Source organism: Acromyrmex echinatior, chromosome 1, assembly GCF_024713525.1.
Source record: "Acromyrmex echinatior isolate Ae372 chromosome 1, ASM2471352v2, whole genome shotgun sequence".
Classification (NCBI taxonomy): Eukaryota; Metazoa; Arthropoda; class Insecta; order Hymenoptera; family Formicidae; genus Acromyrmex; species Acromyrmex echinatior.
The window spans coordinates 20,860,788-20,881,369 of NC_141852.1; the positions used below are offsets into that span (position 1 = coordinate 20,860,788).

Below are 20,582 nucleotides of genomic sequence, written 5' to 3' on the forward strand. Positions count from 1 at the left end.
CTGTGCATTTCAGTTCAAGGAGCATTGCTAAATAATTACTTTTGACAATAATTACTAAAATAATAATAATAATAATATTATAGTAATAAGTATTATTATTTACTTAAAAAATAGTAATTAAAATTACTTATTTTTTATTTTTTATTAACAATATAATAATTATATATAGAAATTATAAGTATAAATTATATATATATATATATATATATATATATATATATAAATAGAAATATATACATATATATAAAATATTTAATATATATATTTAAAAGTATTTTAATTAAATCTTTTTTACATAGTGTTAATTTTTATATGATTTTTATTCTGCAAGTTCTAGGCATCTATCATAAGTCGGATTGGATTCCTATTGGAATTATTCAATTATTCTCTAGATTTCTATTGTGCTTTCTAGGAAAAACGGAATAATTCTGATGGGAATTCATTCCGACATGTTCCATGATAGGTACCCTAATTAGATTTATTGATTTTTTATTAATCTTTTAGCGCCATTCGTAAAACTGAAATATATGAAGCTGCCGTCTTCAGAATGTACACAATTGCCTCGCAATTGGTGTAGAAAAATTTTCCACCAGTGAAACGAAACGGATAGCTTGACCTCATCATAGCAAAGTTCAAGTCCTTCATCATCGTTGCGGGAAGTGTAAACCAGGAAGCCTTAAACATTGCATGGAATATATCTTCACTTCCTTTTTGTATAAAATCACCGCCATAGCAATACAACAGCGATTCCATAAGCATATAGTTTAAAACTAGAATACTTTTCATTAATTCGACATAATAGTGATGTTTTAAACAAAATATTATACGTAATCCTGAAAGAAACGAAAAGATGAAAACTTAAAGATTAATATAATATAATACGATTAAATTTTTAATCACAATAAAATATTGTATAATACAATATATTTAAATATATCTTGATAAAAAATAAGAATTTATAAAAAAATCATTAAATTTACAATAAATTCGACATACATGTTTGATACGATACCTAATAGCGCGAGCAGAAGCGTTACTATAACAAGTTGGAATAATATAATCAGATTGAACGTATCTTCTAAATTCTGATGGAGTTCTGTTAATTCGCAGTGCCTGTTAATCAAGCTAATAAAGCGTTTCCGATGATTTATCTGAGTGTCTGGTTTGCTTGCAAAATTTTTAAATTTTTTTTTTAGTACTTTAAGTTGACCAGTGAGATGTAGAGTAACATTAATATAAAAACTGTCTCCAATAGGTTGCATTATACATATCATGAGTAATTGAACAGTTTGAAAGCCGATGACCATCGAGTATTGTAAGCCGTTAATTTTATTACCGAATTCGCCACATGGAATTATAAATAGCCTATCTGTTGCATTAACATTACCTGTATACAATAAGAATATAATTCTTAAGAACAATAATATAATTCAGATATTAGAATAAAAAAGTTAAAGTTAAAAAAAAATAAAATAATATAATAAACATAGAATTAAAGTTTTAATGCTTTTTGTTTAAACATTTATAAGATTTTAGTAAGAAAATTTTAATTTAGATTATGTCTACCCATACAGGGTCACCAGTAGTTACAATGAAACCAACGCGTAGCCAACGCTACGACTGTCGACTAACGCCAAAGTTCTGTCAACCAATACTGAGCAAACGTCATTGGCAAATAATTGACTAAAATGATTGAACCAGTACTATCTGCCAGTACTGAGTCCAAATTATCATCCAGTACTTAGGCCGTACTGGACTAATAGTTTGTCAGTATCTGAACCATGGCAACCAGTAATGGTCCAGCATTGGGTCGATTGTAACCCCATATGGGTATTTTATTAAATGGAAAACTAAACGATAGTTATTTATATGATTGCATATATTTTGTATGTTTTTTTCTTGAAATCTAGAGTAGAAAATTCAATACAGTAACAAAAAAATAATTTGCAAAATAAATTTATTTCTAATACACTCTAAGTACAAACCAAACGTTATTTGTTATCATTTTAATGTCAAAATGTAACTAAAAACATCATTTTTATTAACATCAAAATGACAACAAACTCTAAACGTCGCCTTGCTAGGACAGTACTGAATAATAAAAAATATACAGACTTTTTTATTTTTTAGGATAATTCCTAATAATTGTTATTAACATTCTAACATGTTCATTTAAACATTTATTGGATAATAATTCAACAAATATTCCAAAAACATCACATTACCATTTGATACGTTCATCATTTGATCTTGTAAAAATATTTCTATTAAGTTCATAACTAAGACGGACAGCAGATAGAGGGAACCACATACGAAAGCTGAATACAACATCAAAAGAGTATACAATCTGGATTTAAATGCATATTTCTTCATGATTTTATACGATTTCTCATCATTCTTTGCAGACACCCAATCAGCAACAGCAGCCTTAATGTTTTTAGTTAACTTTCCTCCGTTGGCAGCAATAGCGATATATTTCAAATTTAAATTCAATGTACATGAAAGATATATTATGGCATCTATATTTGATCCGGTATCACCATTATTTCCAGTGAATTCCATAAACAGGAAGATGAGTGGTGAAAGCTAATAATGATCCCATTGCCTTAGAAAATATGCATGTATGTGTAAAAATATATTCATACTTAAAAAGTTCGCGTTATTTACGAAGACATTTAATAATTTTTTTGTGCATAAATTTGTTCTTAAATTTGTTCTTAAATTTAATAATTCGTATTGTTCAGTATATTTATTCTCTTTCTGTTGCAACGTGTTTTTACAATTTCTTCCTTGTCAATGTACTATTAACGTACCTGTAGAAATATCATTACGTTCCATTGGATTATCGTGACTATCGTCCTCTTTTGTAACGGCCATATACCGAGTATTTGCATAAATGTTCTATGAGTAGAGAACACATAAGCGATATCATCATTCCAAACATCATCCGACATTATAGTGATCACACAAACTACGCGGATGACTGAACATTCGAAACTGTTATGGGTGCAATTTTCGATGTCGCAAATTCAATGTCAATTTACAAACGTTTTTGTCATAAAACGTTATTATAGGTACAATAATGCAAATTTTATGTCAATTTACGAATGTTGTTATGAAACATTACTATTGGGTGCTTTTGATGTCGCAATTTCAATGTCGATTTATGAACGTTATCATGAACATTACCATGGAATATGCAGATAAGACATTATTATCACCATTAGGCTCATGTTTTATTAGTTTGTACAATGCATGATGAATGGTAGTAAGATAAATGTGAAAAAATACTAGTACGCATGTCTACATCTTCCACAATCCTGCAGTACGAGCGCAATAGAAAAAAGATCGTGTTAGTAGTGATGTCAAAAAAATGTGCGTTGTTCAATATAAACGATAAATTAATTCAGAATTTGAAAGTTATGTAGTATATTAATAAAAATGTAAAATCTGTTCTAATTTGATTCATAATGTTGATATATTATTGTATTTCAAGACAAGATTCGTAATGCAGTCTTATTTGTGACATGGGATTTTGAGTTTCGATAGAATATTTAAAAAAACCATCTTAAGCAGTACATTGCAATGATTCTACTTAACAATTGGATATTCAAAATTATATATAAAGGATAAATGGTAAAATAATCATTACGTTTAAAATATGTTAGTAAAGTATAACGAGTTAATAATATGATATTTGCAATTACTGATAACTTAACAATTTAACATAATAAAAATAAGTTTACAGGAGTAGAATAAAAACAAAAAAAATTTTTTTTGTAAAAAACATATAGATATTAAAGTGATAATTTCTTACAAGCTCTTTCGAGTATATATTTCTGAGACTTTTTTTATGAGAAGAAATAATCGATTTTCGGCACAATTAGACGATTATATTGTGATTGCAAGAGCAATTTTATTAAAATAATATTCTAATAATCTTTTATTTCTACAAAATTTTCTCTTGTCAAACATAATTCCAAATCGTAGATTTGTACTTTGTAAAGTGTTTTCATCATGAGTATTATATTTTATATTTCTATCATTACACGTAACACAGATAGATACGAAATAGAAGTTTTCAGGATACTCATATATGTTGCCAGGTTTACCACAATAAAATTTCCAGCCAGCAGCTTGGCGGGAGATCGTGTTCTCATAATGATAAAGATTAAATTTCTCGCCAATTTCGTAGGAAGATCGTACCAATTGCTTTGATAAATGAAAAATCCAACTTCTTCCATTTGGGACTTCAAGTGATCGCCGATAAAGCTATATATGGACAACTGTGTTAAGAAGGTACACAATACCATAGCGCTTTTCCCCATAACAACAACGTTATGTGTTTTTAATGCTAAGATAAATTGAAAACCTGAAAAATTATTTATCTACTTAAGATTCTTGTAACATACATATTTTGAATAACTTTATAATATCACAAATACAATATTTACCCATTATACACAATAGAATGCTGCTAATAAATAACTGCGTTAGCAAAACTATACTGATCGATTCGGTCAATTCCTTGGCCAATTCTATCAGATAGTTATGCCTCCGAATTAGATCATTGAAACGATCGTACACTTGCGGACTTGAGACAACAAAGTTGACGAAATTGGCTTTTAGAATTTTTACTTGACCGCACATATGCAATGTAATATTGAGAAACAAAGAATCATTACCTTTATAAAAAGAAAAAAAAGAAATACAATGATACAAATTTCATTAATATAATAAAAAATACATATACAGAATAAATCTCGGGAATCTTACAATTTTCAAAATGAAATAACATTACAAAACATAATTTAAATATTAATTGTTTCTTATATAACAATAAAAAATAAAGAGTGCTATTTGAGTATTGGACATAGCAGTTCTATTAATTCTTTAATATGATTGGTTCTTGCCTTTAGTTCTTTGCTAGATCTAAATGTAAAGATCAATTGAAACAAAACATTTTATTTTCTGTTGTTATACAACAAGAAATTAATATTTACGTTATTTTATATTATTATCATATTTGAAAAATTGTAAAGTTCCCGTAGCTTATACCCAATAATATTTTATTAAATTCTTTATATTATCTTTATCTACAGAATTACATCTTGTTTTTACATATAATGTTTTTATAAATATATTTTTTGCTGTTCTCTATATGTATCATATATGTTGTTCTCTAAAACTTTTAGAGTGAATCTTTATAATTTAGCAATAAACAATTAATAATTGCTTCAATAAAGTTAATAAAATATTCGGATGTAATTTTGTGTTTTGATTCTGGCATATTTTAAATAACATTACATGATCGAAAGATGTAAAAAAATATATATATATATATTAAGCAACAAATAGATTTTACCATGATTACAGGTACACGTAAGTACTAGCACAATAAACTCGAAGATACAGATAAATTCATACATGCTCCTTGGGACATGCAAATATTCTAACGCGCATCTTGACGGCATTGGATAGTCCAATACTATGTCTTCATTTGTTCTGTTGATTTGGACATCTTGATCATCAACCAGATCTTCACCAAGAAGAGGTATTAGCGAATATATCGTCACACTAATGTAAGAGAAACACACCATAAAACAGGAAAGAATTCTTCCCATAAAAGCGTGTTTTCGCATGATGGCACGGTATTCTATGTTTTTAATTGTCAAATAATCATTCCGGGCAGAACTGTAATTGTCAGTTAAGTTTTTCGCGTAAATACGGAAACATATAGTCTTGAACACTCCGAGTACACCGCAACAGGCTAACATGAGACCGTCTATATTCTGCTCCGTGTTAGTACAGCCCATGTGAAACTCCATGGAAGGCAAGATCACTATTATGCTCTGTTGATATGCGTAAATGGTATATTTTCACAATCGAACAGTTTCGATATCTAGGAAAAATATGCACCAATTCTAGATCGACGGATCTTTGAAAATATTAAAATTTAATTATAATTATAATTTTTAGAATTGGAGCAAATAAACTTTCATTTTATAGTTCTCTATGTATATATGTAAAAATACATTAGAATTATCTGAATTAATTCAAAGATATGCAAAATTGAACACTTTTTTAAACTTTAATATTAAAATATTTACAAAGCAAATATACTATATGATAGATAATATAACAGTTATATAAATTTTTCCGTGCTATAAATAAAAATTTAATAGAAATAATATCAATGAAAATCTTTTTTCAATTTTATATATAAATTTTATTTATCTAACTTATTTTCTGTGTATGCGATTTATTCTTTCTGATGATATATTACCAAAAATGTTACATCAATGCGATTCTTTAATACGAATGACGAAGTCAATGACAAAGTAAACAACATAACACATCTCTAGAATTTTTTAGAAATAGTTATATCATCCTTCACATAAACAAGAAATAAATCATAAGTCCTAAGTAGAAATATCTTCATTGCACAATTTACAACGGTTAATGATTTGTGCATCTATGATATTCTCTATTAATGACTTATTATTAAAAAAAAACTCGTTTTTTTCCTAAAAAAAAACACAATTTCGTAACGTCATCACTAATAGGATACCTATCGCTTAAAAATTCAAACACTGGATATTGTAATCGATATCAATGAAGATTTATTTTAATTATTATGTTAACGTAAAAGTTCTATCTACGTATCGTGACAAAAATCGTCGAAACTGAGACGATACCATGCAACAAGTGACCAAGACACATCGTATTAGCGAATAGATGTTATAAACTTGAAGTGGCCAAACGCCGATGGGCCACGTTAACAGTTTGAAGGGAGTCATCGCATAGGCGACATCGTTCTTCCATCGTTCACTTGCCATCAGGTCGATGTAATAACCGTAACTGATGCCAATAACCAATAATGTGCTCGGTGCATCGACACAACGCAGGTATTACGATTCATTTTTTATTCAACTTGAAACATATACATGCTTATCAATCTATCTTCGCTGTCTTAACGCATTATCAGAAAGTGCAAGATATTATGCTTTTATGCCAAATTGTTTTTGAAGAATTTATGTAAGCACTTCTTCTAAGTTGTTACGAACATTGAACTATATCCTTTTCTACATGGAGAAACCGACCGTTTACTTGAACAATTCAGTTACTATGTTATTCTCTGTGTAGTTCTATTTCAGTTTCGCAATGCAGACGCAACGATGTCGATCGAATTTCATGAATTTTTCTGTTCAAAAGTAATATAACAAGTGAGTCATACATGTTTCGTTTTTATTTCGTAAGTCAAAAAATTAAAATCAAAAATTAAAATTTTCTAAACTTTAATTAAATATATTTATGTTTCTAACAGTATTTATGAACAATCATAATTTATAATACAGAAAAATAAGAAGCCGAGACTTTCAGAATATTTTTAAGATTTTTAAGATTTTTATTAAAATTTATAATATATATAATAATATAGAATTTATTTACTCTTATACGAATGGATTCTAGCACGAACGATTATAAAGTATACACTCTCGCAGAATATTTGTAGGCGAATCATACTTAAGTAAATCGTATGAGAAATTGCATTTTTAAAAATAGAGTTTCTTTCTGTGTAAGAATAGCTGATATAGCTATAAGAATATGCTTATCATTATAATGTATTAAAAGAGATTATACATTTTGTGACAAAAAAATTCACAATTTACTAACGACAAATTGAGCTATAATTCTGAACAAGACTTGATATTTAACTATCTATTTTTGCAATAATTAATCTTACTATTATTCTTTTTTAAATGATTGGATGTAAAACGAGCACCTGTGATAAAGGATTTATATTGGAAAGAAAGAAATATATAGTTTGTATTAAATATATTATCTATTAAATATATAAGCAAAGCATGAAGAATTAGTTGTCCAAATGACTATATCAATAATGTCTTCGGTTAGCCTTGCTTTAAAAGCAAATAATATCTCTCGATTAGCATAACTATTTCATTTGTTTCCAAAATCCGTTTTTCCTAAATCTTCGTGGAACAGCAACAGCTCTATATGTAATAGGCTGAGCACTTCCAATTGACTACAGAGATGCATGCAAACACCGAAAAGAAAACATCAATGCCAACATTCCCCGTAGATGTACTGATTAACTAAAAAAAAGAAATATATATTAAAGGATACATATATTGTAGCAAATGATGAAGCATTGAACAAACAGATCATCTCTTGAGGCAGTTCCATGCTCATTTTTTTCAGATTTGAAGTTATAAGATATGCCGTTTTGAGAAGAAGGCGACATCGCAAAAGATAGAAATGACCTAATCAATGGTATAATAAAATATGAAAAATTATCTGAAAGAAGAACAAATTTGCCTATATGTTATATAAACTACCATAACAGTATATCGTCATAAAATAAATATGAAGAAGTATATAAAATATATTCAAAGAATATAAGTATATTTTTATTAGAAAATTTTACTCGGTTTATCTATAAACAACAGTGTACAGAATTAAAAATTATTCTATCTCAAGGAAAAAAATATATAAGTACTGAAACTTACAATAAACATATACTAATTTATACACAAAAGTGAGTGTTTATATACCTATCTCTCAAAATAAAGAGGATCTTTTTATGTGCTCGCTTGTGTCCAAAAAAACATAATATGTATTTCATATGTTAGAGAAAATAATTTATTAATAAATAAGACAATTTTACTTTTAATTGAATAACTTTTGCTTGTATAACTCTGCAATTTATATTATCAGAAACAACAATTTAGATAATTGATAGCACATTTTGACGATTAGATTAATCTTCGATCTAAAAAAAATAGCGCGCAATTTTATCAAATTTCTGCCATGATCGAACTGCCACGTTATTCGCTAGCCAGAAAATTTATTCAATATTTTTTCTACAGTTTGCATGACGCTATACATTGCATACATTAATGATTACAATGTCATCGAGCGTAAGCACCAGCTAACGCAGTTCATACTTTCATTCATTACTTATCGATTGGAACGCATTTCGCTATGCACTCCGACGTTGAATATTTCTGTAGCTTTGCGAATTTGTAACCATTGCACATGGCCGGAAGTGACTATTCGTCATATGTAATTCGTAAAAACCTTATAACTCTAATACGTGACATTAATTTAACAGCTTAATGATAGAGCATATGTCAATTTCTCATATAGAGTCCCTTTGACCCTTATACAAGGGCAGTGGAACAAAGTACTACTTTTTTTCTTCAAACTTTCTGATGATTCTTAATATTTAAGTAAAGTGCACATTGATATAATTTATACTTCCGAAACTATCATTTTCTATAATATTTTCTAGTCATTTTTTCATCAATTAAGAATATATATTTTTAGTTATAAACAATTTCAAACCAAAAACGCAATTTAATAAATAATATTGTTTATGTTACGTATCCTGCAGATTTTCAGTACTGATAGTGTATATCGAAACACGGTTTTACTTTCATCATGGGAACCCTATTTTGGAGACTCGACTTAAAAAAAAATCATTTTACTGGAACAGTTGTGAAAGATCACATAACGCTATGCTTATTATGCATAGTCTATAATACACGGAGTAAGAAATAAGAGTAAGAAATTAACCAATAACAGTCGAATGTGAAAATTGTAATCGATTATGATTGTGATCAATTTCTTACTTTTTCTTCTTATTCCGTGTATTGTAAACGACGCATTCGCCTGTACGGTTCTTACTTATGAGAAAGTAAATCCCGCTGTCTCCATCTATCGGCAATATCTATTACATGGACGCTATTCTAGAAAGTAAAGAAAAACTATAGAATAGAATAAAAGACATAACATTTTAAATTTTTTGAAACATTTAATAATAAAATAATAGTAAAATAATGTCTTGAAGACAAGCCTCCAAAATAAAGGTAAATAAAGTGTTTTTAATAGTATAATTTCGTCGATTAATATAATTTAATATAAATACTGATAACTTAATAATTTAACATAATAAAAATGAATTTATAAAAGTATAGAATGAAAACAAAAACATATTTTTATAAAAAACATATAGGTACAATATTAAAGTGGTAATTCCTTACAAGACAGCGTATCTTTTTCAAGTAAGTATATGTTTCTGAGACTTTCTTTGAGAAAAAATAATTGATTTTCGGCACAATGAGACGATTATATTGTGATTGTAAGGGCAATTTTATTAAAATAATATTCTAATAATCATTTATTTTTACAGAATTTTCTCTTGTCAAACTTGTCAAACATAATTCCAAATCGCAGATTTGTACTTTGCAAAATGTTTTCATTACGAGTGTTATATTTTATGTTTCTATCATTACACGTAACAGAGATAGATACGAAATAGAAGTTTTCAGGATACTCATATATGTTGCCAGGTTTACCACAATGAAATTTCCAGCCAGAAGCTTGGCGGGAGATCGTGTCCTTATAATGATGAAGATCAAATTTCTCGCCAATTTTGTAGGAAAATTGTACCAATTGCTTTGATAAATGAAAAATCCAATTTCTTCCATTTGGGACTTCAAGTGATCGCCGACAAAACTATATACGGACAACTGCATTAAGGAGGTACACAATACCAAAGCGCTTTTCCCTATAACAACAACGTTGTGTGCTTTTAATGCTAAGATAAACTGAAACTCTGAAAAATTATTTATCTTCTTCAGATTTTGGTAACATACATATTTTGATAAATTTTAAAATGTTATAAATACAATATTTACCCATTATACACAACAGAATGCTGCTAATAAATAACTGCGTTAACAAAACTACTGATCGATTCGGTCAGTCCCTTGGCCAATTCCATTAGATAGTTATGCCTCCTAATCAGATCATTGAAACGATCGTAGACTTGCGGACTTGAGACAACAAAGTTGATGAAATCGGCTTTTAAAATTTTTACTTGACCGCACATATGCAATGTAATATTCAGAAAGAATCATTACCTTTATAGAAAGAAAAAAAAGAAATACAATTGATACAAATTTCATTTTATTAATATAATAAGAAATATATATATATATATATATATATATATATATATATATATATATATACAGGGTGGGCCATCTATTGGTACGTTTTTAAAAATGCGATCAAATGAGCATACATTGATATTTTTTATTAATTTTTTTTTTGTTGTGAAGCTAAAAGTATCCGCGTCAAGAATGAAAAACGATTTCGTTCATGTGGCTCCCTCTACTGGCCTTACAGTATGCCATTCGGTCACCCCAATTATTAATGACATTTTGGACTACCTCGGCGCCAATTTCACTCAAAACAGTCGTAATATTGTTTTTCAAAGCTGGAATTGTCTCACACTTTGAGCCACAGCCTCAATATTCTCGGGTGTGCGCACTGTCCGAGCTCTGGGACCACTTCTGTCATCCACTAACATCCCTTTCTCACGAACTTTCCTCACCAATTTGCGTATAGCTCCTTCGGTGGGTGCTCTATCACGACCCATATTTCTTTTCAAAATTCGTACAGTTTCGGCGACACAGCACTGACTTTGAAAATAAGTTTTTAAAATTTCAAAACGCTCTTCAAGAGAAAACATGTTGTTTCGTGCCGCGGACGGTATGACTAATAAACTGTCAAAATTTCGGGTCTGTAGCTCGTTCGGTGTTGCCATACGACGAAATTCAAAAACGTACCAATAGATGGCCCACCCTGTATATGTATATATATATACAGAGTACAAGCCGAGAACCTTACAATTTTCAAAATGAAATAACATTACAAATCATAACTTAAATATTAATTCCTTCTTATATACCAATAAAAAATAGAATGCTATTTGAATAATGGACAAAGCAGTTCTGTCAGTTTTTTAATATAATTGGTTTCTGCCTTTGTTAGATCTTGTAGAAATCAATCGAAATAAAATATTCTATTTTTTGTAGTTATACAACAAGAAATTAATATTTAAGATATATTTTATATTATTATCTTATATTAAAATTGTAAAGTCCTGTAAGCTTACTCTGTAATATTTTATTAAATTTTTTTATATTATCTTTATTTACAGAATTATCTTGTTTTTACATATAACGTTTTTATAAAAATATTTTCTGCTTTTATGTTATTCCCTAGAACTTTTAGAGTAATCTTTTTAATTAGCAATAAATAAATAATAATTACTTCAATAATGTTAATAAAATATTCGGATGCAATTTTGTATTCAGAATTCTGGCATATTTTAAGTAACATTTCGTGATAGAAAAATATAAAGAAACATATATATTAAACAACAAATGGATATTACCGTGATTACAGGTGGACGTAAGTATTAACACAATAAACTCGAAGATACAGATAAATTCATATATACTCCTTGGGGCATGCAAATATTCTAACGTGCATCTTGACGGCATTGGATAGTCCAATACTATATGTCTTCATTTGTTCTGTTGATCTGGATATCTTGATCATCAACCAGATCTTCACCAAGAAGAGGTATTAGCGAATATATTACCACACTAATGTAAGCGAAACAGGAGAGAATTCTTCCCATAAAAGCGTGTTTTCGCATGATGGCACGGTACTCTGCGTTTTTAATTGTCAAATAATCATTCCGGGCAGAACTGTAATTGTCAATTAAATTTTTTGCGTAAATACGAAAACATATAATCTTGAACACTCCGAGTAGACCGCAACAAGCTAACATGAGACTGTCTATGTTCTGCTCCGTATTAGTACAACCCATGTGAAACTCCATGGAAGGCAAGATCACTATTGTGCTCTGTTGATATGGGTAAATAGTATATTTTCTCAATTAAACAGCTTTTATGTCTATTAAAAATATGCCCCAATTCCAGATCGACGGATCTTTGAAAATATTAAAATTTTATTATGAAATAAAATTTTTAGAATTGGAATAAATAAGCTTCCATTTTAACTCTTTATGTATAAATACATGTTATATATAAATACATTAAAATTATCTGAACTAATTTAAATATATACAAAATTGAACACTCTATAACTTTAATATTAAAATATTTACAAAGGAAAGTTATTATACAATGAATAATATAATGGTTATATATAAATTTTTTCGGGCTATAAATAAAAATTTATTTGAAATAATATCAATAAAAATTTTTCTTTAATTTTATATGTAAATTTTATTCAAATCAAATTTATTTTCTGTGTATGCGATCTATTCTTTTTGATACTATACCAAACATGTTACATGAATGCGATTCTTAAATTCAAATGACGAAGTCATAAAATAAATGACATAACACATCTCTAGAAATAGTATTTCTTAGAAATAGTTGTGCTACCCTTTACATAAACAAAAAAAATAAACCGTAATTTCTAAGTAGAAATATCTTCATTGAACGATTTACAACGTTAATGATTTGTGTGTCTATGACATTCTCTAATAACTTATTACTTCTGAAAAAAAAAACTCATTAAAAAAAAATACAATTTCGCTATGTCATTACTAAGGATATCTATTTAAAAATTCAAACACTTGATATTGTTATCGATATCAATGAAATTTTATTTCAAATATTGTGATGTTAACATAAAAGTTCTATCTACGTATCGTGACAAAAATCGTCGAAACTGAGACGATACCAGGCAACAAGTGGCTAAGACACATCGTATCAGCGAAAAAATGTTATAAACTTGAAGTGGCCAAAGGCCGATCGGCCACGTTAACAGTTTGAAGGGAGTCATCGCATATGCGACATCGTTCTTCCACCGCTGACTTGTCATCAGATCGACGTAATGACTGTAATTGATGCCAATAACCAATAATGTGCCCGGTGCATCGACACAACGCAGGTATTACGATTAATTTTTTATTCAACTTGAAACATATATCCGCTTATCAACCTATCTTCGCTGTCTTAACGCATTATCAGAAAGTGCAGGATATTATGCTTTTACGCCAAATTGTTTTTGAAGAATTTACGTAACCATTTCTTCTAAGTTGTTGCGAACATTGAACTATAGCCTTTTCTGCATGGAGAAACCGACAGATCATTTACTTAAACAATTTAAGTCATTACGTTACTCTTTGTATAATTCTATTTCAATTTCGCAACGCAGACGCAACATGTCGATCGAATATTATGAATTTTTCCGTTCAAAAGTAATATTATTGGTGAGTCATACATATTTCGTTTTTATTTCGTTAGTCAGAAGGTAAAAAGCAAAAATTAAAATATACAATTTCGCAAAATGTTTTTAGACGAATCGTACCATTTACTTATATAAATCGCACGAGAAATTGCATTTTTGAAGACAGAGTTTCTTTCTATATGAGAAGCTGATATAGCTGTATAAAAACATGCATATCATTATAATGTATTAAAAGAGATTACGTTTTGTGACTAAAAAAATTCACAATTAACTAATGACAAATTAAGCTGTAATTTTAAAATACTTGAAATTTAATTATCTATTTTTGCAACAATTAATCTTATTATTATTCTTCTTTAAATGATTGATTGAACGTAAAACGAGCACATTGTGATAAGGAATTATCAATGGAAAAAAAGAAATATATAGTTTGTATTAAATTCGTATTATCTATTAAACATATAAGCGAAACGTGGAGAATTAGTTGAGCGTCATAAAAATGACTGATATCAATAATATCTTTGGCTAGATTTAAAAGCAAAGTATCTTTCGATTAACATAACTATTTCAGGTTGTTTCCAATATCCGTTTGTCCTACATCTCTTTGTGGAACAGCAACAGTTCTATACGTACAAGTTGAGCACTTCTAATTGATCGCAGAGATGCATGCAAACACCGAAAAGAAAATATTGATCTCAACATACTCCATAGATGTGTTGATTAACTAAAAAAAAAGAAATATATATTAAAGATACATATATCGTAGCAAATGATCTAAGCAATAAACAAGCAGATAATCTTTTGAGGCAGTTCTATGCACATTTTTTTCAGATTTGAAGTTATAAGATATGCCGTTTTGAGAAGAAGGCGACATCGCAAAAGATAGAAATGACCTAATCAATGGTATAATAAAATATGAAAAATTATCTGAAAGAAGAACAAATTTGCGTATATCATACATTATATGAACTACCATAACAGTATGTCGTCATAAATAAAATAAATATGAAAAAGTATATGAGATATTCAAAGATTACATGTATGCTTTTATTATAAAATTTTACTCGTTTATGTGTATATATAAACAACAGTTTACATAATTAATAATTATTCTATTTCAAGGAAGAAAATATATAAGTACTGAAACTTTACAATAAACATATACTAATTTATACACAAAAGTAAGTGTTTATATACCTATGTTTCAAAATAAAAAGAATCTTTTTATATGTTCGCTTGTGTCCAAAAAAACATAATATGTGTTTCATATGTTGGAGAAAATAATATATTATTAAATAAAATAATTTTACTTTTAATTAAATAATTTTCGCTGACATAACTCTGCATTTATGTTATCAGAAATAACAATTTAGATAATTGATAATACATTTGGACGATTAGATTAATCTGTGAGCTATAAAAAACAGCGTGCAATTTTACAAAGTTTCTGCCATGATCGAACTGTTATGAGCTGAACAGCCACATTACTCGCTGAAAAGAAAATTTGTGCAATATTTTTTATTCTACGGTTTGCATGACATCGCATACATTAAGGGTTACGGTGTCATGGAGCACCAGCTAACGCAGTTCATACTTTCATTCATTATTTATCGATTGAAACTCATTTCGCTATGCACCCCGACGTTGAATATTTCTGTAGCTTTGAGAATTTGTAACCATTGCACATGGCCGGAAGTGACTATTCGTCATATGTAATTCGTAAAAACCGTGTAGCTCTAATACATGTTATTGATCTAATAGCTTAATGATAAAGCATATGTCAGTTTCTCATATAGAGTCCTTTTGACCCTTATACAAGAACACTGGAGTACTGCCCTTTTTCTTCAAACTTTTTAATAATTTTTAATATTTAAGTAATTCATATGCACACTGATATATAATTTATTCCAAAAATTTGAATTATCATTTTCTATAATGTTTTCTGATCATATTTTCATCAATTAAGAATATTAGTTAATAATAGTTATAAAGACTTTTAGTTATAAACTTTTGTTATAACAAATTTAATAACATACTTTTTTTATAACAAATTCATACCAAAAACGCAATTTAATAAAGAATATTGTTTATATTGCGTATAGTACAGATTTTCATTACTGGCTGTGTATGAAACACGGCTTTACTTTCATCATGGAACCCTATTTTAGAGACTCGACTTAAAAAAAATCATTTTACTAGAACAGTGATTACATAATACTACGTCTTTTATGCATCATCTACAGTACACTGTAAGGAGTAAGAAGTAAGAGTAAGGAATTGACTAATAACAATCAAATGTGATGTGAGAAGAATAATCGATTGTTCAATTTCTTACTTTTCTTATTCCATGCATTGTAGACGACGCATTAGTCTACCATTTGTGATTCTTACTTACAAGAAAGTAAATCTTGCTGTTTCCATCTATTAACAATATCTATTATGTGGACGCTATTCTAGGAAGTAAAGAATAACCGAATAGAATAGAATAAAAGGCACAACATTATTTTTTGAAATATCTAATAATGATGAAATAATGCCATGAAGATAAGCCTCCAAAATAAAGGTGAATAAAGTGTTTTGATAATATAATTTCGTAAAAAAAGTAAAAAACGAAATTAAAATTTTTATTAAATATATACATACATACACAGACACACACACATATATATATATATATATATATATATTTCTAACAGTATTTATTGAACAAGCATAATTTGTAATACAGAAAAATAAGAAGCAGAAATTTTCAATACATTTTTGAAACTATCAAGATCCATAATATAGAATTTGCCTACTTTTATACGAACGGGTACATTAGCACGAGCTATTATGAAACATACATCCCGTAAAATGTTTGTAGGCAAGTCATACCATTTACTTAAATAAATCGCGTGAGAAATTGCTTGCGTTTTTGATGACAGAGTTTCTCCCATATAGCTGTATATGAACAGCTGTATCATTACTATATTAATAGAGCTTATACTTCTTATGATAAGAACAAAATCACTATTTACCAACGATAAAATAAACTGTAATCCTAAAAAATACTCGATATTTAACTTATTTTTGTAACAATTATTTTTATTATTCTTTTTTAAACAAATATTTAGAAATAAGGATATTTGTGATAAAGTGAAAATATTATAGAAAAGAGAGAAATATAGAATGTGTGTTTTAAATTTAAATTACCTATTAAACATATAAACAAAGCGTGGAGAATCAGCTGAGCAATCAAAATGATATTGAGTACACCGACAATATCTTTGGCTAGATTCAGAAGCAAACAGTGTCTCTCGATCAGCGCGACCATTTTACTTCGTTTCCAACAACCATTCTTCTTCCTTTCGTGAAACTGTTGTAATTCTCGACTAAGCACTTCCAATTGTCCACAGAGATGCATGAAAACACCGAAGAGGAAAACATCACTGCCAACATTCCCCGTGCACGTACTGATCAGCTGAATAGATTGAAGAATACACATACTGAAACAAACGATCTGAGTATCGAATGGACAGATCATCTCTTGAGGTAACTGCATTGCTTGCATCTCTTTCTCGGATTTTGCAATTAATGTTTCGTTTTGTGAAGGCATCATCGCAAAGGATAAAAGTGATTCAACTATCAATGGCATAATGACAAAATACGAGGAACCCATCTGAAAGAAGAAAACAAATCTGCCTAGGTTAGTATAGCGAAACATGACTTGCCGATGATCCTGTTTTGTGATATACGTCCAATCATTTGATGCATTGACGAGGTTTTTCAACAAGTTGTCGCGATGCAACCGTATCAGCGCTATCTTTACGATAGTCAAAGTCCCGCATGACGCTAACATGAGGTGATCGATGACCATAACCAGAGTGACATTGTTGTGAAAATTAATATCCACGCCTATATAAACTATCATCATAGTCTGTCAATATAAAATAAATATATAAAAAATATAAGATGATCGAAAATAAAAATTGGAGCGTAAGTCGAATGTAAATTAAGAATAATAGAAGTATCAACTAAACTTTTAGGAAGCATAAATTGAAACAGCGTTTAAAAAGTAAACCCTCGCTGTTCCAATTTACGTTTTCTAAAAATTTCATTGACACTTTTGTTACTTTGCTTTTACATTCGACTTACACTCCGATTTTTGCCAAGGGAAGAATATATTTTATTAAAAAATTTTATTTATTACGTATATAAAATTTTATATGCGTATAAACAATAACTGCATAAAATTAATTATTAGTCTATTTTAATTTTGCGCAAGCTAAATGGAAAAAATCAATAAGATTTTTCCATCTGGTTCGTAGAAGTACGGTAAAATATAACATGGAATATGAAATATCCCACATCGCGAATCATATGTGATATCAAACACTTCATGTTATACTTTATCATAAATGTACTAATTTAGTACGACTGCAATTCCGTCTACATGACTGTTATAGAAATTTAATATTTTAAGTATTAAAAGTATTGTTAATAGCACTTTTAATGCTGAAAATATGTAATTAATTGGCCAAAATTAGTATTAAATTTCTATAAGAAGCAATTTGAGCGCAATATTTTTTAAAAAGTTATAGAAGTTTATATCTTGCTGTATATATATATATATATACATAGATATATATATATATATATCTATGTATGTATATATATATATATGTTAGCCTTATCTAATTTAACCAAAAATTAAGAAAGATAAAATATTAACTCTAGTATGATATTATTATTTTTGGATACCTTTCTTATAACACCAGGGTTTGTGAAACCCTGCAACAAGCTTTGTCACGCTATATCTCTGGACTGAATATATATTTTTTAGCTTAAAACATGTGAAATTTATACCTCGAAGTCAGACAAAGACAGATAAATATGAATAAAAAAAATAACATTTTATTTTCAATTAATTACAATGCTCCAAAAAAATTTCATTGAAAAAATTCGCAAAGACTACTTTGGATAAGAAATTCTCAAATTTTTTAATTTAATATTCAAGTAAAAACTCGTAGGATTTTTTTAGTTGACCCTTTGGACTAACAAAAAAAAAATAATACGATATGAATCGCTCAAAAAAGTATAATTACTTGAACTATCGAAAATCGACATTTTTGAAAAATCTATATATTTTAAGTTTACAATTAATAAATAAAATTTTATTATTTGAATTATATAAAAGAGTAATAATATAAGTAGATAAAGGATTGTACATGTATAAAAATATTATTATAGTATATATAATTAAATTTATTAGGATTTAGTTTAGAGGATGATACAACACTCGCTCTAAAGCATTAAATCCGCCCCGACCGAGCGATCTTCTGATAGAAATTATAAGATTTCTACTATTTATTATATTGAAATATAATTCTTTTTAGTTCTACATTTTCGTATACTTACTTTTATACTATCCGAAACTCAGTAAACGTATATTTAATAAAAAATAAAGGGATACTCAAAACGCCGAAAATTTACAAGTTAATCATATGTGGGTCAAATACTCTCTTTAAACTTTCGTACATTCTCACATCGAGAATAACGCAAAAAAAATATCTTGTAGACTTATATCTATATGGACAGTTAAACTTTTCAGCCTCTCAATCCGGATCTTCAAATTATATTATAAAAAAGTTACAACAATGTAAAAAATCGCATAGATTGAACCGATGAATATCACACTAGGGTTAAAACTTGTAATAAATTATTTTCCTGTAAGCACCAACTAAAAATAGCATTAATGTTATAATTTCACACTCAACAATGTAAATGTAATATAATACATACAGTATAATGATTACATTGTTGAGTATAAAATTATAAGATTATGACATTAATATTTTAGTATTTTATTATTTACTGAGTTATATTTATTTATATTACAGTTGACGTATTAATTCGAAAATATACAGCAAATGTATACTCTTACTCTCTCTGTGAGCTACTGTAATGAATGTATACATTTACTATAAATAAATATATACATTGACTAGTGAGTTAACACTTTGTAACATATACAAAAGTTAATATTCAATTCTTATCTATCAAAAAAATCTTTTACATATTTTATTTATCTAACAAAATGTAATATGCACTTCACGTGTTAGAGTAAATTATATATTAATAAATAAAATTATATATTAATAAATAAAATAAATTTTATTTTTAACCAAATAACTTTCAATTAGATAACATTTAAATTTACCTGTGTGACTATAAGAAGCAGCGCACGCAATTTTGCAAAGTTTCTATTATGATCTAAAGGCCATGAACCGAGCGGCCACATTACTCGCTTATACAGAGAAAATTCGCGAGACATTTCTTTGTTCCATGTTTTACATGATGCCATCCTCGCATGTTAAGGATTACGGTATCATCGAATGTAAGCACTAGCAAACGCAGCTTATGCATTCATTCATTATTGATTAAAGCATGTTTCACTATGCACTCCGATATTGAATAGTCCTGTGGCCTTGCACATT

At 28.3% G+C, this 20,582-nt stretch overlaps 3 protein-coding genes, 2 long non-coding RNA genes and 1 pseudogene across 12 annotated transcripts; 2 read left to right on the forward strand and 4 right to left on the reverse strand.

Moving 5' to 3' along the window:
• Positions 1 to 261: 261 nt before the first annotated feature.
• LOC147911042 (odorant receptor 82a-like) lies at positions 262 to 3,636 on the reverse strand. 2 transcript variants are annotated; one of them, XM_087408245.1, is made up of 4 exons: positions 2,814 to 3,636; positions 2,226 to 2,586; positions 1,013 to 1,387; positions 262 to 833 (listed from the first exon to the last, which is right to left on the reverse strand). In XM_087408245.1, the coding sequence occupies exons 1-4, from the start codon at positions 2,952 to 2,954 to the stop codon at positions 493 to 495; spliced, it is 1,218 nt and encodes a 405-aa protein (XP_087264371.1). In that variant the 5' UTR covers positions 2,955 to 3,636; the 3' UTR covers positions 262 to 492. The 2 variants fall into 2 exon arrangements, with proteins under 2 accessions (XP_087264371.1, XP_087264372.1); XM_087408246.1 differs by having other exon boundaries at positions 2,226 to 2,605; positions 2,814 to 2,924.
• Positions 3,637 to 3,897: 261 nt separating this feature from the next.
• On the reverse strand, positions 3,898 to 7,153 carry LOC105152669 (odorant receptor 13a-like). Its single transcript, XM_011067080.2, has 4 exons — positions 6,699 to 7,153; positions 5,366 to 5,852; positions 4,455 to 4,685; positions 3,898 to 4,372 (listed from the first exon to the last, which is right to left on the reverse strand). Exons 1-4 carry the CDS (start codon positions 6,837 to 6,839, stop codon positions 4,032 to 4,034), a joined length of 1,200 nt encoding a protein of 399 aa, XP_011065382.2. The 5' UTR covers positions 6,840 to 7,153; the 3' UTR covers positions 3,898 to 4,031.
• LOC147911043 (uncharacterized) lies at positions 6,819 to 10,306 on the forward strand. Of its 4 annotated transcripts, XR_015545860.1 has the most exons (4): positions 6,819 to 6,908; positions 7,147 to 9,893; positions 10,040 to 10,088; positions 10,217 to 10,306. It is a non-coding gene; the product is annotated as an uncharacterized LOC147911043 (long non-coding RNA). The 4 variants fall into 4 exon arrangements; XR_015545859.1 differs by having other exon boundaries at positions 7,147 to 10,088; XR_015545858.1 differs by having other exon boundaries at positions 7,147 to 8,560; positions 9,419 to 10,292.
• Positions 10,301 to 13,806, reverse strand: LOC147911044 (odorant receptor 13a-like; annotated as a pseudogene).
• Positions 12,680 to 13,320, forward strand: LOC147911045 (uncharacterized). The gene is made up of 2 exons (XR_015545868.1): positions 12,680 to 12,760; positions 12,825 to 13,320. It is a non-coding gene; the product is annotated as an uncharacterized LOC147911045 (long non-coding RNA).
• A 729-nt stretch (positions 13,807 to 14,535) lies between the features above and the next one.
• Positions 14,536 to 20,494, reverse strand: LOC147911046 (4-vinylanisole receptor-like). Of its 4 annotated transcripts, XM_087408270.1 has the most exons (4): positions 20,306 to 20,492; positions 17,817 to 18,022; positions 17,299 to 17,591; positions 16,789 to 17,146 (listed from the first exon to the last, which is right to left on the reverse strand). In XM_087408270.1, the coding sequence occupies exons 1-4, from the start codon at positions 20,447 to 20,449 to the stop codon at positions 16,806 to 16,808; spliced, it is 984 nt and encodes a 327-aa protein (XP_087264396.1). In that variant the 5' UTR covers positions 20,450 to 20,492; the 3' UTR covers positions 16,789 to 16,805. The 4 variants fall into 4 exon arrangements, with proteins under 4 accessions (XP_087264398.1, XP_087264396.1, XP_087264397.1 ...); XM_087408272.1 differs by lacking the exon at positions 16,789 to 17,146 and adding an exon at positions 14,536 to 14,830 and having other exon boundaries at positions 17,299 to 18,022; positions 20,306 to 20,491; XM_087408271.1 differs by lacking the exon at positions 17,817 to 18,022 and having other exon boundaries at positions 17,299 to 17,764; positions 20,306 to 20,494.
• Between the last annotated feature and the right edge of the window lie 88 nt (positions 20,495 to 20,582).

Coding starts and splice junctions, on each gene's coding strand:
- LOC147911046 (XM_087408265.1), bottom strand. CDS start 20,449: ATGGCATCATGTAAAACATGGAACAAAGAAATGTCTCGCGAATTTTCT. Junction 18,023..20,305: donor TGCTTCTTATAGTCACACAG/GTAAATTTAAAT, acceptor TTATATTGACAG/ACTATGATGATAGTTTATAT. Junction 17,147..17,298: donor TTTGTTTATATGTTTAATAG/GTAATTTAAATT, acceptor AGTATTTTTTAG/GATTACAGTTTATTTTATCG.
- LOC147911042 (XM_087408245.1), bottom strand. CDS start 2,954: ATGTCGGATGATGTTTGGAATGATGATATCGCTTATGTGTTCTCTACT. Junction 1,388..2,225: donor AATGATGAACGTATCAAATG/GTAATGTGATGT, acceptor TATTGTATACAG/GTAATGTTAATGCAACAGAT. Junction 834..1,012: donor GCTTCTGCTCGCGCTATTAG/GTATCGTATCAA, acceptor CGTTTCTTTCAG/GATTACGTATAATATTTTGT.
- LOC105152669 (XM_011067080.2), bottom strand. CDS start 6,839: ATGGCAAGTGAACGATGGAAGAACGATGTCGCCTATGCGATGACTCCC. Junction 4,686..5,365: donor TACGTGTACCTGTAATCATG/GTAAAATCTATT, acceptor CTTTTTATAAAG/GTAATGATTCTTTGTTTCTC. Junction 4,373..4,454: donor CATTCTATTGTGTATAATGG/GTAAATATTGTA, acceptor ATAATTTTTCAG/GTTTTCAATTTATCTTAGCA.